The sequence below is a fragment of the Apis mellifera genome, linkage group LG13 (assembly GCF_003254395.2).
Source record: "Apis mellifera strain DH4 linkage group LG13, Amel_HAv3.1, whole genome shotgun sequence".
Taxonomy (NCBI): Eukaryota; Metazoa; Arthropoda; class Insecta; order Hymenoptera; family Apidae; genus Apis; species Apis mellifera.
In genome coordinates, this window is record NC_037650.1 from 11,184,724 (window position 1) to 11,198,304 (window position 13,581).

Below are 13,581 nucleotides of genomic sequence, written 5' to 3' on the forward strand. Positions count from 1 at the left end.
ATTAGATATGAAAACAATAAAAATAAAAATTTTTAAATAAAAACTTGAAATGTAAAAATTGAAATTCTGTAATTATCCTATTTTTCGATAGAAAAATTTAAATAATAGAAAATTAATAAAACAATAATTACCTGTTCGCATGATTGGCTTTATTTTCTTGAAAGAAGCACTGACTCTACTTTATTAAAACGAATATTAATGTAAAAAAAAAAATAAAAAAATAAAAATAAAAATAAAAAACTATTATATCATGTGACCGCACAAAATAAGCACTGACTTTAATTTCATGTGTTTACTATAATTAATTGTTTACTATAATTTTATTTGGTTTTTATGATGCTCTAAAAAAAATAAAAAATATTATTGCGAAGCAAACACTGACTCTATCGACTGCATTGCGCGCAGTCACATAATCTAAAAATGAAATTATATTAGTGTACAAAGGAATGTGCAAAAAAAAAAAAAAAAATAAAATATGCTTTTATATTTTCTTTCTTTTTTTAATAGAACATTTATTAAGAAAAATATTTTTACAAAAATTATTTATGAATTATATATTTATAATATATGTATATAGATAACTGAATAATTTAGTAAAAAAAGAATAAAAATACTTACATATGTTTTCATCGATAAAAATTTAAATTTTACCTCTTCTTTATAAAAGATCATCATGGCGTCCATTGAAAATCTTTTTCCCGCTTAAAGTAATCCGAAAAATCAGCTATTTATCTGCGCATAAAAGAAATCAAATCTTTAAAACATAATAAATATATAAAAGGTATGAGATTAAACTAATTGTAATAAAATAAAATAAAATAATAACCAAATTCAAATCCTATTTTAAAAGTTTTTCATACAAGTTAATGATAACTCTAATAAGTCTAATTAATGAATAAAAAAGTAAAATAAATTATTCTTTAAACAATTATCAATGATATTAATATTTAATAATTGAAGAAATATATATTAATAAAATTAATAAAATAATAGTGTAAAGAATACAAAGAATAATTGTCAAATATGTATTATAGAATAGATACTTAATAAAGCGTCTAATCGTCACGAGTTACGAGAACGAAATGACATTTCGCGTCGCGATTCGATATATTATATTACAAATTGGGAAGGGGATATCAACAATTCGACAAGTATGTATATGTCAAACGTGCTACGAATGTAAATGTTCCCGAGAAAATTTGAGATTTCAAATGTAAACAAATGTAAAAATAATATTATATGAATTGAATGTATAGATAAATAATGTAAAAAATAGCATACATAAAAAGCATAAGAATACTATATGTATATGAATTGATTATATTGATATAATTACTTCTATTTTTGTGCGAATAAAACATCAAAAAGAGATTTACAATAATTTTTATAAAATAAAACATACCTTATTTGTATAAAAATCGTTGAATTAACTTTTAATTATCATATTGTATACGCTTTCAAAGCCATCTCGCCTTCGAAACTTCAATCAAACGATTATCTGTCAAAGATATTCAATTTTGGTATTATAATGATTACATAAACATGTATTAATTAAACAAGGCTTAATAATCTTAAAAATTGAACTTAATAATTATTATACAATATCCTATTAATAAAAATTATATGTAATTACGTATTTTACCGGCAAAATATATCCCGTCACTACGGTTTTCAACTGTAAACTGATGCTATGCGCACTGATTCATTTCGCCGTTAGAACTTAACTGTTTTTTAATTGGCTGGTACGCGAGCGATTTCTTATTTTTCAACCGCGCGAAACTTAAAGTACATTATAAATTTAATTGTAAATTTTTATAATATATATATTTAAATATGAATAATATATTATATTTAAATATATAAATTTTAAATAATATAATATAATATATATATATATATATATATATATATATATATATATATATATATATAATATTAATAAAATATAACAAAATATATAACATAATATGATTATTATATCATATATAATGATTCATTATTATAAAATATATATATATATAATTTCTAATATATTTTCTAGTTCTAATATATTTTTAGCATATTTCTTTCAAAATCTTATAATATATTTCTTTTGACATTTTATCTAATATATGGATGAATTCAAAAATAAGATATAATAAGAATATATATTAATCATAATTAATTTAATATAAAAATCATTCAAATTAGAAAAAGTGAAATATAAAATTAAATATTTAAAATAAATATTGATCAAAACAAAAAAAAAGCAAATAAAAAAATCTGAAATTAACGAAGAATATATCTAAATTGAATAAAAACATGATAAAAGAAATTAAGATTATTATTATATTATTATAAAATTAAATATTAAATGTTAATATTAAATATTAAATATTAAAAGAAAAGAAAAATAAATAAAAAATTTTATAGAAAAATTATATAGAATAAAATATAATAAAAAAAATATATATATATTAAAATTTATTTATAAATAAAATCTTTAAAAGTGAATATTTTACATTAGTTGCAATTTATTTTTTTTATATCACGCATATATCTTTCTCTGTTCAATATTGTATATAATAAATAAAATCACGTTGCCAACTATCATATCGATAATGGTATAGGTAGATATCTGTAGATTTTAAATAAATATTTTAAAATGCAAAATGTTTAATTTGTTACAATTTTCAATAATTCTACTAATATATTATTAATTTTATAATTTGCCAATTTAAACAATATTTTACAATATTATTACATATTAAATTTAATAATTTTATAAAAAATATATCATATGTATAGAGTACCATTTGAATCCTTATATTTATTTATGTCGTATATTTTTGTATAGAATTGTATAGTATGAATAAGAAATCGAAATATATTTTATTTTATTTAATATTATTGTCATTTTAATATTAAAGTGACTTAATAATAGAGAATTCACAATAAGTTGCATAAGCTGCGGTGTCCGAGTGGTTAAGGAGTTGGACTCGAAATCCAATGGGTTTTTCCCGCATAGGTTCGAATCCTATCCGTAGCGATTTTTTTTTAAAGTTCTTCTATATATATTCTATATATGAAGTTCTTTTATATATATATATATATATATATATAAGTATTATTTAAAAAAAAATATTATCATTTTTTGACAAAGTCTTTTAAGTCTTCATAATGATACGTGTCATGTAATAAATATTATTTAGACCAATATAATTATTTTTCTAGAATATTATATATAAAATCTGATGAAAAAATTTCAAAATTTTATTTATCAAAAAACTAATATATGAATACGAAAAATTATTTATTAATAATAATATATTTTAATGTAATTTTCCAATATAAAAAGAAACTAAAAAGTTGAATAAAAAAGAGGAATATAACAAAGAAATTCATTTTGTTGATAATTATCCATTTATTTTATTAAATTAACGAATCGGAAATATTAATTAATTGAGCGTGATGGTACGATGAATCACATATACTTGATATTTTGTTATTTTTGTTAATTTTGTCATTTTGTTATTTTAATTTGAAACATAAAACAACATTCTTGCTCTTCATCGTTCCAGATTTTCCACTTAAGATCATAAGTTCGCTGAAACAAAAAATATATTTTAATTGATATTCATTTTAATCTAATATAAAAATATTTATGAATATATTATTTTAATATAGAAATTAATTATAATTAATATATTGTTAATTATTCTTTTATTTATATTATATTTCTAATTTATTTCATTAATTATATTTTTAATTAAAAATGGTTAATCTAACTCTAAGTAATATTTTTAATTGTATTAATTATATTTAGAATTTTATTTTGTTATAAAATAAAAAAATTATTATAATTGAATGCTATAAAAGAAAAGCATGTAAATTAAATTTATAATTTTGATATTTCAATAATTTAATATTGATTGAATAAAACAGATACAATTAAAATTTTAATACAACATAGTTAAAAATAGAATCTATTACTTTCGAAGCCTTTAACGACCATCAATATTTTTTAAATATTCGAGAATTGTCAGAAACAAGTAAATCATTGACACGAATTGAAGATTAAATAACAATATATTGAATTTCAAATTGTCCCTGAAAGAAAAGAAAGAAAGAAAAATATTTATAAATAAAAAAGGAAAATGTTATAAATAATACTCGTTATAATTTATTAATAATAATGATTAAAATTCTTTAAATTTATCTACAATGAAAACTTGTGAATTTTTCCTATCTAAATTCAGAATAAATGAATTGGTTTAAGAAATGATTAAAAAAATATTATATCATCTTATAAAGTACAAATTATTTCTAATACTTACTACAGGATATTTCTTTAAAATTGGTATTTCCACGTGATATGTATTTCTTGATCCTGCTTCAATTGGACAGGAAGTTGACAAGCAAGCATCAGGATTCATTCCCAAAAATGGAATATCCATTACCTGACTCGCCCAAAATATTCGTCCTTGTACTTTGTCTGAGGAGAAGGCTGAAAAATTAAAAATAGACTATTTCATTAGTTCATATTATTATTATTTTTCATTCCGATATAAATTTTTTAAAACTTTGTATAATATAAACTTAACTATGAATCATTTTTAAAAATTTTTCTTTCTATATTATAATAAATAATATATTTACCAGGCGTATAATGGAATGTCATATTCCCAATAACTCCTCTTTTTATTTTACATGGCTTCCCCTCTGTGATTTCTTTGCAAGGATCTATGTATACTTCATGAATAGTACAATTTGTCTGGGTATTGGCTGTAAAAAAAGAATAAAATCTTGTATCAAAATATTAGATTAAAATGCAAAAGTAAATTTTATTAAACAAAATTTTAAATTTTTTAACTATTTTTATTTTGATTATGATTATACTTAAAATTATTTATCATACAGAAAAAGATAAAAAAGACTTACATTCGATTAAAAATAATGTATAAATAATATTATGCATGTAATTATTATATTTTTTTATATATTTAAGGAGTTGAGAATTATAATAATAGCACAAATTAAAATTTTCTAAAAATTTCAAAATTAATATTTTAAAAAAAAGAACAATTTTTTTTCGTATGTTTTTATATTTTTTGATTTCAATAAGACCATTGATTTTAAATTATACATATTTAATATATTATACATGTACAAATTATTTAAATAAAACTATAGTATAATTTCATTTTCCATTTATTGAACTTATACAATTAAGGTTCTCAATCTCCTTTTTTTTACCTTAATTTATTAAGATTGAAAATAAGTTCGTCAACACGTAACTAATATATTTAACTAATTTTTTTAAATTAATAATATTAAGACTATTCTTAAATTATTAAAAAAACAGGATAGAAAATTACAATGTATTATTCATATTGTTTCAGAAAAAAAAAAATTACAAATTTTCTTTCGGAACAAAATGATACGAATTTTTATCTGATATATACAATTTATATAAACATTACTATTATCTAGATCATAGTCATTAATGGCATTAAATTGATTTGCGCTCTATTAAATAGTGAAATTTTTTTGCTATTTTTTTCGCAAAACATATGTTTTTTTATTTCTTCAAAATAAGAAATAGTTTTTTTTAAAAAAATACGAAGAATAATTTAAAAAATTTATTTAGAATTTTCTTAAATTTTCTTTTAATATTTTTTATTAAATTTTCATTTAATATATATTCAAAAAAAATCATTTTTAGACAACTGTTACAACTGTTATTTTGAGTGGAAGTATTTGCTGATATAATAATTTGTATTAATAGTTATGTAAATATATGTATAAATATATTAATGTAAAATAAACTATAGCTAAAATTTGTTTTTTCTTTACATACCACGTATTATATTGCGTTCATATTTAATAGAGTAAATCATATGCATAAAATGATATGAATATATCTCTTTGAATTTTTCATTGAAAGAGTAGATAAATACCAATCGCGACAACGATACTGTTGGCCGATCAGCTGATTCATTTCATTATCTCTCCATCTTGTCTTACCTTATTTGAATTAAATTACTTATAATTTGAAAGATAAGCATCAGTTGACATTTTTACATTTTTTTTTTAAAGATTATCCATAATGAGAAACGATTTACGATTTGTTTAAATTTATCAAAGAAATTAATCGAATTAATTGAAAAAAATAACCAAGTCTCTAACATGTGACATTAATTTTAAATATATATAAAAAAAAAGAGAGAATCAAAATTGGATCGAAATTATTTCGATGATATATGTCTTAAGATTAAAAACAAATTGTATCTTAAAAACATTTGTATCATCACATTTTTTTTTTTCAGTATGATAGTACTGTTGCCATGATAGAACTTGTAGCAATAAGAGAGGAAGAGATTCACTTGTAACAACTATAGGAAAATAAAAAAAATTACTAATAAAATTATCATTAAAGAAACAAATCAAAAAAATATATTTTATCACATAATAATTAATAATTATCGAATTAATAAATTTTTATTTCAATTTTTGGTAATTTTTTTGGAGTTTTGAAGCTTCGATTTTCACAAAAATATCAAAAGTAAAAATAATTACTTTTCGTTAACGATAAATAATAAAACGAAATATCGATTTGTTTGATGTTTTATTATTTATCCTTTTTCATTAAATGCAAGAAATAGCCAAATTCAAAACACTAATGAACAGTTTATTGCACGATATAACGAACATAAATTTGAGATAAATCGACACACCTAATGTCTTACACTACACACAAGTAAAAAATTTTTCTTTTCATTATCGATTGATTTTTCATTCATCGAACTCATCGATCATTGCCACTTAAACGTCAATCAAATAAATGGAAAAATCCAATACTCACGATCAGGATAAGGGCACTGCCTCCAAGGTACTAATTCAGCGTAGACGGTGGACAGAACGAAGAGAAAGAAGGCGAAGAGGAACATACCGTTTCGATTCATCTTCGATGGACTGTCGTTGCGAAGTGAAGGAAAAGACGCTTATGTTGGCCTATGAACAGAACGCGTACGATGGACGAGGGGAGAGGACTGAGAGTGGGGCCATAGGTCAATTGAAATTGTGTCTTGAGCCACGAGTAAACTGTACGGAGGGCAGCTCCACGTTGTTATCACGCTACACTCTTCTTCCGTTGATTCACACTGGCTATCGCTATTTCCGCAATCGGTAAAACGCACCAAAATATTTCAACACCTACAATGGAAGACACTTATAAATATCGAGCTATTTTCAAGATCACTTTTATTCACAATTTGGAAAATATTTAAGATGATACGATCGTTCGAACAGAAAATCATATCTCGGTCGATCAAAAATTGATTTCTTGTTTTCATTGGATGCCAAATCGTTTGTTTCTTCTTCTTGTTTATTTTTCGCAAACCATATCGAATACTCTTATCAATAAGAAATACATACATATATGTACCGATAACTAAAAATAATAAAACTATTATTTTTATCATGGTCTTGTTTAAACCATTGTTTTACACTTGATTTTTTTAATTTTTTTTTTTTGATAATACGTAATAAAAAGATACACAGATATGTTTATCTTACTTAGAAATTAATGATTATTTTTGTATCTCATTATATAGTCAAAGCTAATGAAATTGATTAGAAAGCAACGAAACTATTTTATTTTTTTAAATAGTTATCATTCACGAAGAAAACATGTTTAACTCTCGAAGTAAAGATATGTGAGAAATGATTTAGTTATAGAATTACGAAAAAAAAAAAAATTCTTAAAAACGCGATCAATATTCATTATAAATTTACAAAGATTAAAATTATATGAAATCATCGAGTTTGATTATAAAACTTAAAATTTTTCATTTTCTTGATACTTGACCTCTTTCCAAGTTGGATCATCGAGTCAATTGCGTCAGAACGTCTCAAGGAATTAGTTTCGAAGATTATACTCTGCATAATTACCTTTATCGTGATCATATGTGTGATATACGATAAAGGATTAAAAAAAAGAGTATTTTAAACAGTAAGAAGGGCAGAATATAGCACGATAACGAGAAGAGACACGTTTGAATCATCAGATAGAAACAAAAAATGAACGGATCACTAGGTGGATGGGCAAAGGGCTGCCGCTATGCGATCTCCAAGATGGCCAATCAAAGACCGAGGCCTCGGGAAAAATAATTGGACACAATTGTTAAATTGTGCATTTCCTGATAAAAGTGGGCTGGCCATGCCGGAACACAGTCTGGACATTGTCGATTCTGCCGAAATTTCAAATATGTCTCGTTCAGTCGATCCTTTCGATTTAATTTCGCTTGTTAGAGACCACGTGTACTTATGATTCTTATTGAATTTGATCAAGAGATAGAAAGAATGGAACAATACGATCGCTTAAAATAAAATTAACGTTTTCATTTTTTTTTCTTTTACAATATATTTTAATTTATAAAATATTATTTAACAAGGAAATTTTATTTTGTCTTTATATTCTCAAATCAAATACTTTATGTATACGTAATATATTAAATACAAACTTAAAGTTTTATTACATAGAAATGTAACAAATTTGTTTAAAAATATCTTTCTATCAATACAATGAATGACGCGAAGATCATAAAGCTATTTAACTCTCTGTCCATTAAAAGTTCTTCTCAAGTTTCGCTTTGGTTACTTACTTTGAACAAAGTTTCACCTAATTTCATCATTTTAATTTTCTCGTGCCAAAAATATGACGCAACTTTGTAACGATTTATACAGAATCAGGCCAGTGTTTCTTAAACTACGATCTATGCTCTATTATAATCGCTTTTCAACTTTGCATAATGTTGCATAATAGTTCATCGATATTATTTAACATTATATTATGCTTCTACGTAGAAAGAAATCGATATAATTAATAATTTAAACTTTTAAGCATCTAATTTTAACATCGTTAAAATAAAAAAAAATTTTACTTTCACCAAATTAGTAAAATCTTGAGATTGTAGTTTCAAGATGAATATTTTTGTCCAAATGTACGTAGGATATGTCTAATCTTGAGCAAACTTAAAAACAAACAATCATTAACGATCATTTTTCAAATCGATCGTCGCTTATCTTCGGATTCTGCTCTATTTTATATAAATTATCAATTTGTTACACACATTTTCATTTATCTTTCGTAGACATTCACTTTATGGATTATTTTTTTAAAGTTTTTTAACATTTTTTCCATTTATCGTACAAATTTGTAATAAGTTTTCTTTCTTCTAACGTTATCGCTTTTTTTCCATTTTCTTTTTTTTTTTTTTTTTGCTATAAAATCTTACTGTCTACCAATTTTAAAACACATTACCGCAATTGATTATCTTATTTTTCATATTTTTCACGTAAATTAAATACAAATTTCTTCTCATTTAATTAATCTCATTAGTTAATAAAATAATATGAAAAAATATTTGAAAATTATCATCGAACGAATGAAATGAATTATTATTATTATTATAATCGCAAGATCGTCGTTTAATTTTAACGAGTAATCAACCGTAATTAAAAAAGAAACAGAATAGTTAAGATCATAATTAAATTAGGCGATGGATGATCGGAAGCGAAATAATTATTATTCACAGCGTCGATTAGAGGCCAGTCTATGGTCTGGGTCCATAATAGCAGATCACTTAGTGATGGTCTGTACACTGTGAGTTATAACAGTTAACACGCGATTATTCAATTGAAAGAAACGGTTGATTCACGAGGAACTAGACGGCGTGTAGTTTAGAAAATCTTTTCGTAAATCGCAACAGCTTTTCGTGTTATTTCTTCGATCGAATCGAGATAAAGTTTTAAACCAAAGAATTAAGAATTTAATTTTTACTTACTTTTAATAAATTTAATTATTTTTCATTATTTTTATTTATTTTTTCTATATTATTATTTATACACTAACGCAAGAAGTGGATTTGTTCCAAATTTTAATCGAATGTCACCGATTTGGAAGAACCATGACAATTGCAAAATTTTTCAAATATATTAAAATTTTTAAATATATCATTGATTTCTGACAAAACGATAAAATAAATTTCTGATCTTAAGAATTACATTATATTTGTTTTTTTTAGAATTTTAATAATATTTTATTTACTTATTTTCTCTTTATTTATCTTTGCGCAAATAATTATACTATTACAACTTTTCCAAAAATAAAGAAATAATAATAATTAAAAGAAATAAAAGTATTGCGAAACAAATTACAAATATTACGAACAAAATAGATTAAAAAAATTTTATCTATTCGTACGATCAAATGTCGATATAGGTAATAAAGTATGTTTAGAAAATGATTAGCAATAAAAAATAATGTAAAAATTAGATTTAAATCTTAAATTAAAATAAAAAAAATAACATGAAATATATAATGGTAATAAAACTAATATTAATAAAATTCAAAATATTTGTAATTCCTACAATTTTTATAATTCTTTTGATTTTTAATAGTGAATTTTAAATTGTCATTTTAAATTTTCATAATCATCACAAATCTTTCACCAAACCATTTTATTCAATATTTAAAGTATTCGTTACGAAAAATTGATATCCATCAAATCTCCACTTATTTCTTTTCACTTATTTATTAAATACAAGATTTAACAAGATAATAATATACTTATAATAATACGAATATTAAAATAATGATATCAATGATATTATTATCGAAACATTCCTACAAATAATTAACTGTACAAGATTTAATATAGATAATAATGAAACCAAAAATACAAATAATGTTAAAACCAGCTACGAAATATAACTGGAATCACGTCTGGACGATATTATTAGGACATGATAAAAATTTGTAAAAGAAGTGCGATATATAATGATGCTTAATAACAAATATTTATCGAGAATCATCGAATATTGGCATATTAATTAAATTAACGTCGAATTTACAGTTAACATTGGATTATGTCTCACGTGAATTCGATAACAAGAATCGATATTAATTGAGAACCGAAGCGGTGTGTCGTTCTTTTACGTAATCAACACATCATTGGTAATAATTGAAATCGTTGTAGCAATCGTCATTGCAAAGGAGCGGGTATCGATTCTTTGGTATCAACGTTACGTGTGCTTGTTCGACTGTAATCGAAACTGTTTGTTTTCCCAATTATTTCACGCGATAAATCCAGTTTAATAAACTGATAAATAAACAATGAAAACGAAAATTCCAAAAATTTACCTCTTTTCTTTCCTTTCGATAGATTATTATAGAATTTGAATTTTAATTTCGTTCTAATAACATTTGAAATTGTAATTATTTTGAATGAACGAATTATTTCTTTCTCTTTTTTTTTTAAATTTTTTAACAAAGCATAAAGAAGAAAGATTGCTCATAAGTGGAGACAAGGAGCCGTGTCTTTTGTAAAATTGGCAAAGACTCGCGAACGAGAGACCCGCTTTTTGGGCAAACTCTGTTTTCTATTCAACGAATCGATATTATCGAAGTGGGACACAGGCATTCGTGTCGGTGATTTTCCATTCAAAGTCAAACGGCAATTCGTTACAATTCTATTTCATTTTTCTTTCCGTTTTTTTTTAAACTTTCTTCGTGAAATAAAAAAGTTGATTTAAACAAACTAAAGCTGATTTCATATTATTAATTTACCAAAATTTGCTTGTAATTCGTGTTTATGTAAATTCTCTCGCGTCTTAAATTGTTAGAACGAAAATAATATTCGTTGAATTGTCTTAAACGAAAACAACAGCACACTTGGCAGAAAATTTCTTCCGCTTCCTCGAAATGACAATATTCGACACGCCACTCGGTCGACGACGTTTCCACGTCTCTTTGGCAAAAATTCATTTTTGCTTCCAATTCTCAATCTGCGCATTCGCGTTAACTGCTTGAGCTTATTCTCGATCGAGACGATAGAATCGATCTGTTCCATCGATTGGAACCGGAGAAAAAACCTAACAATCTATTCAGATAGAATATAATGTCTCGATACATTTGAAGTATATTTGTCCATTTTATATATCGAGTTTTTATGGACAATTTAAAATTGTTTCGTATGAGATATTCGAAAAAATGCTACAAATTTTAACATAAAAATATGTCTTATGCGTATAATTACTTTTTTAATATTATTGTCATTAATTATATTATTATAATGAAATTTGAAAATTCATCGTTGCCTTTGTCCAAAAATAGAATATTATAATATAATATAATACTGGATGATTTAATTTTTAATAATAAAATTTAGATTCTCATTAAGAAAATATTCGTTATACATTATTATTGTATATCATTTGTTTGTAATTATATCAAAAAGAATCTATGATTGAATCGAAAAATTCGAACACTTAGAACACTCGGAAAGTTTTTATAAATACAATATGTATATTAAAAGTTGTTAAATAACACATCATAATTTATATGTACATATATTCAAAATGATTTCATTAACGAGTTATTAAATTTGTATTTGCTTGATTAAATTTACGGCAATTAATAACAATTTTATTTCGAATACTATATAAATTAATGAATCATTTTAATTATAATGTTAATGCGTTTAAACTTAAATTCATTTATAAACTTCATTTAGGAAAAAATAAAATTTAATAAAATATTTTAAAAAGAAATACATAAAAATCACGTTCCCATCATCAAAAATATTCTTTCTGATTTTTTTTCATTTTTATTTCGTTTCTTTATACGCAAATTCATTAATAATTTACTGGACGAATAGATCAAGGAATCAAATTTGATACAATAGAATATTAACGATTGAATTTATATGAATGATTTTGATGAAATAAAGTTTAATAAAAGATATGAAAGAGAATGAAAAGGAACGAAAATGATCTTTTTACCATCTATTGAAGTATTTTTACATTTGGTATTTAATGATGGAAAATACTCTACGTAAATTTTTCTTGCTTCGTATCAATTTTCGTTGATTTTTCCATAAATTTCAATCATACTAATCATTTCCATGATATGAATGTGCGTATTCTTTTCTGTATAAAGAAGCAATATAAGAATGAAAAAAGATTAGATAAGAAATAAATATTTAAAATATAAATTTAAAAATTTAAAAATAAAAATTTAAAATAACAAATTTATAGACAAGTTGCGTAAACGAAAATATTTTTCTAATTAAAAATTCTCTAGAAAATTTTGATAAAGATTTTGATTAATTTTGATAATGATTTATTTGAATATATTATTTTTAAATCAGATGTAAAATTTCCTATAACTTTTGTCTCACCAATATTAAAAATGATAAAATTCTTCTTTTCTAAAACAATAAACATACATTGTTTATAACAAAAAGTACACAAGTTTACAAATTAATAAATTTACAATTTTTACATAAATTGGATATTGAATTACATTGAAATCAATTGAGAAATATTCACTTATAATAAATTTTATAACTTTTACATATACTTTTGGATTTTTTCAGTATACATATTGATTTTAAATAATCCCAATATATGTATACTTATTTTATTTTAAATATTTTTATATAACACATATTATATTCATATAATTTTTCTATACCAAGTGTTCAAATATTTCTATGAACCAGTAAGTAAAAATACATATACAATTAAAACATTTTT

The 13,581-nt window shown here is 22.8% G+C and overlaps 2 protein-coding genes and 1 non-coding gene across 7 annotated transcripts in view; 1 reads left to right on the forward strand and 2 right to left on the reverse strand.

The window, feature by feature from the left end:
• The first annotated feature begins 2,946 nt into the window (after window positions 1–2,946).
• Window positions 2,947–3,028, forward strand: TRNAS-CGA. The gene has a single exon. It is a non-coding gene; the product is annotated as a tRNA-Ser (tRNA).
• Window positions 3,029–3,383: 355 nt separating this feature from the next.
• On the reverse strand, window positions 3,384–7,003 carry LOC409187 (MD-2-related lipid-recognition protein). Its single transcript, XM_392711.7, has 4 exons — window positions 6,845–7,003; window positions 4,639–4,764; window positions 4,317–4,486; window positions 3,384–3,586 (listed from the first exon to the last, which is right to left on the reverse strand). Exons 1-4 carry the CDS (start codon window positions 6,942–6,944, stop codon window positions 3,503–3,505), a joined length of 480 nt encoding a protein of 159 aa, XP_392711.4. The 5' UTR covers window positions 6,945–7,003; the 3' UTR covers window positions 3,384–3,502.
• Window positions 6,983–13,581, reverse strand: part of LOC100578220 — a 58,290-nt gene continuing 51,691 nt past the window's right edge. For all 5 annotated transcript variants that reach the window (XM_026444775.1, XM_006568073.3, XM_016915859.2 and 2 more), the window contains one exon: window positions 6,983–7,194. In XM_026444775.1, coding sequence (XP_026300560.1) covers window positions 7,188–7,194 — 7 coding nt within the window. In that variant the 3' untranslated portion in view covers window positions 6,983–7,187. The remainder of the gene's footprint in view (window positions 7,195–13,581) is intronic.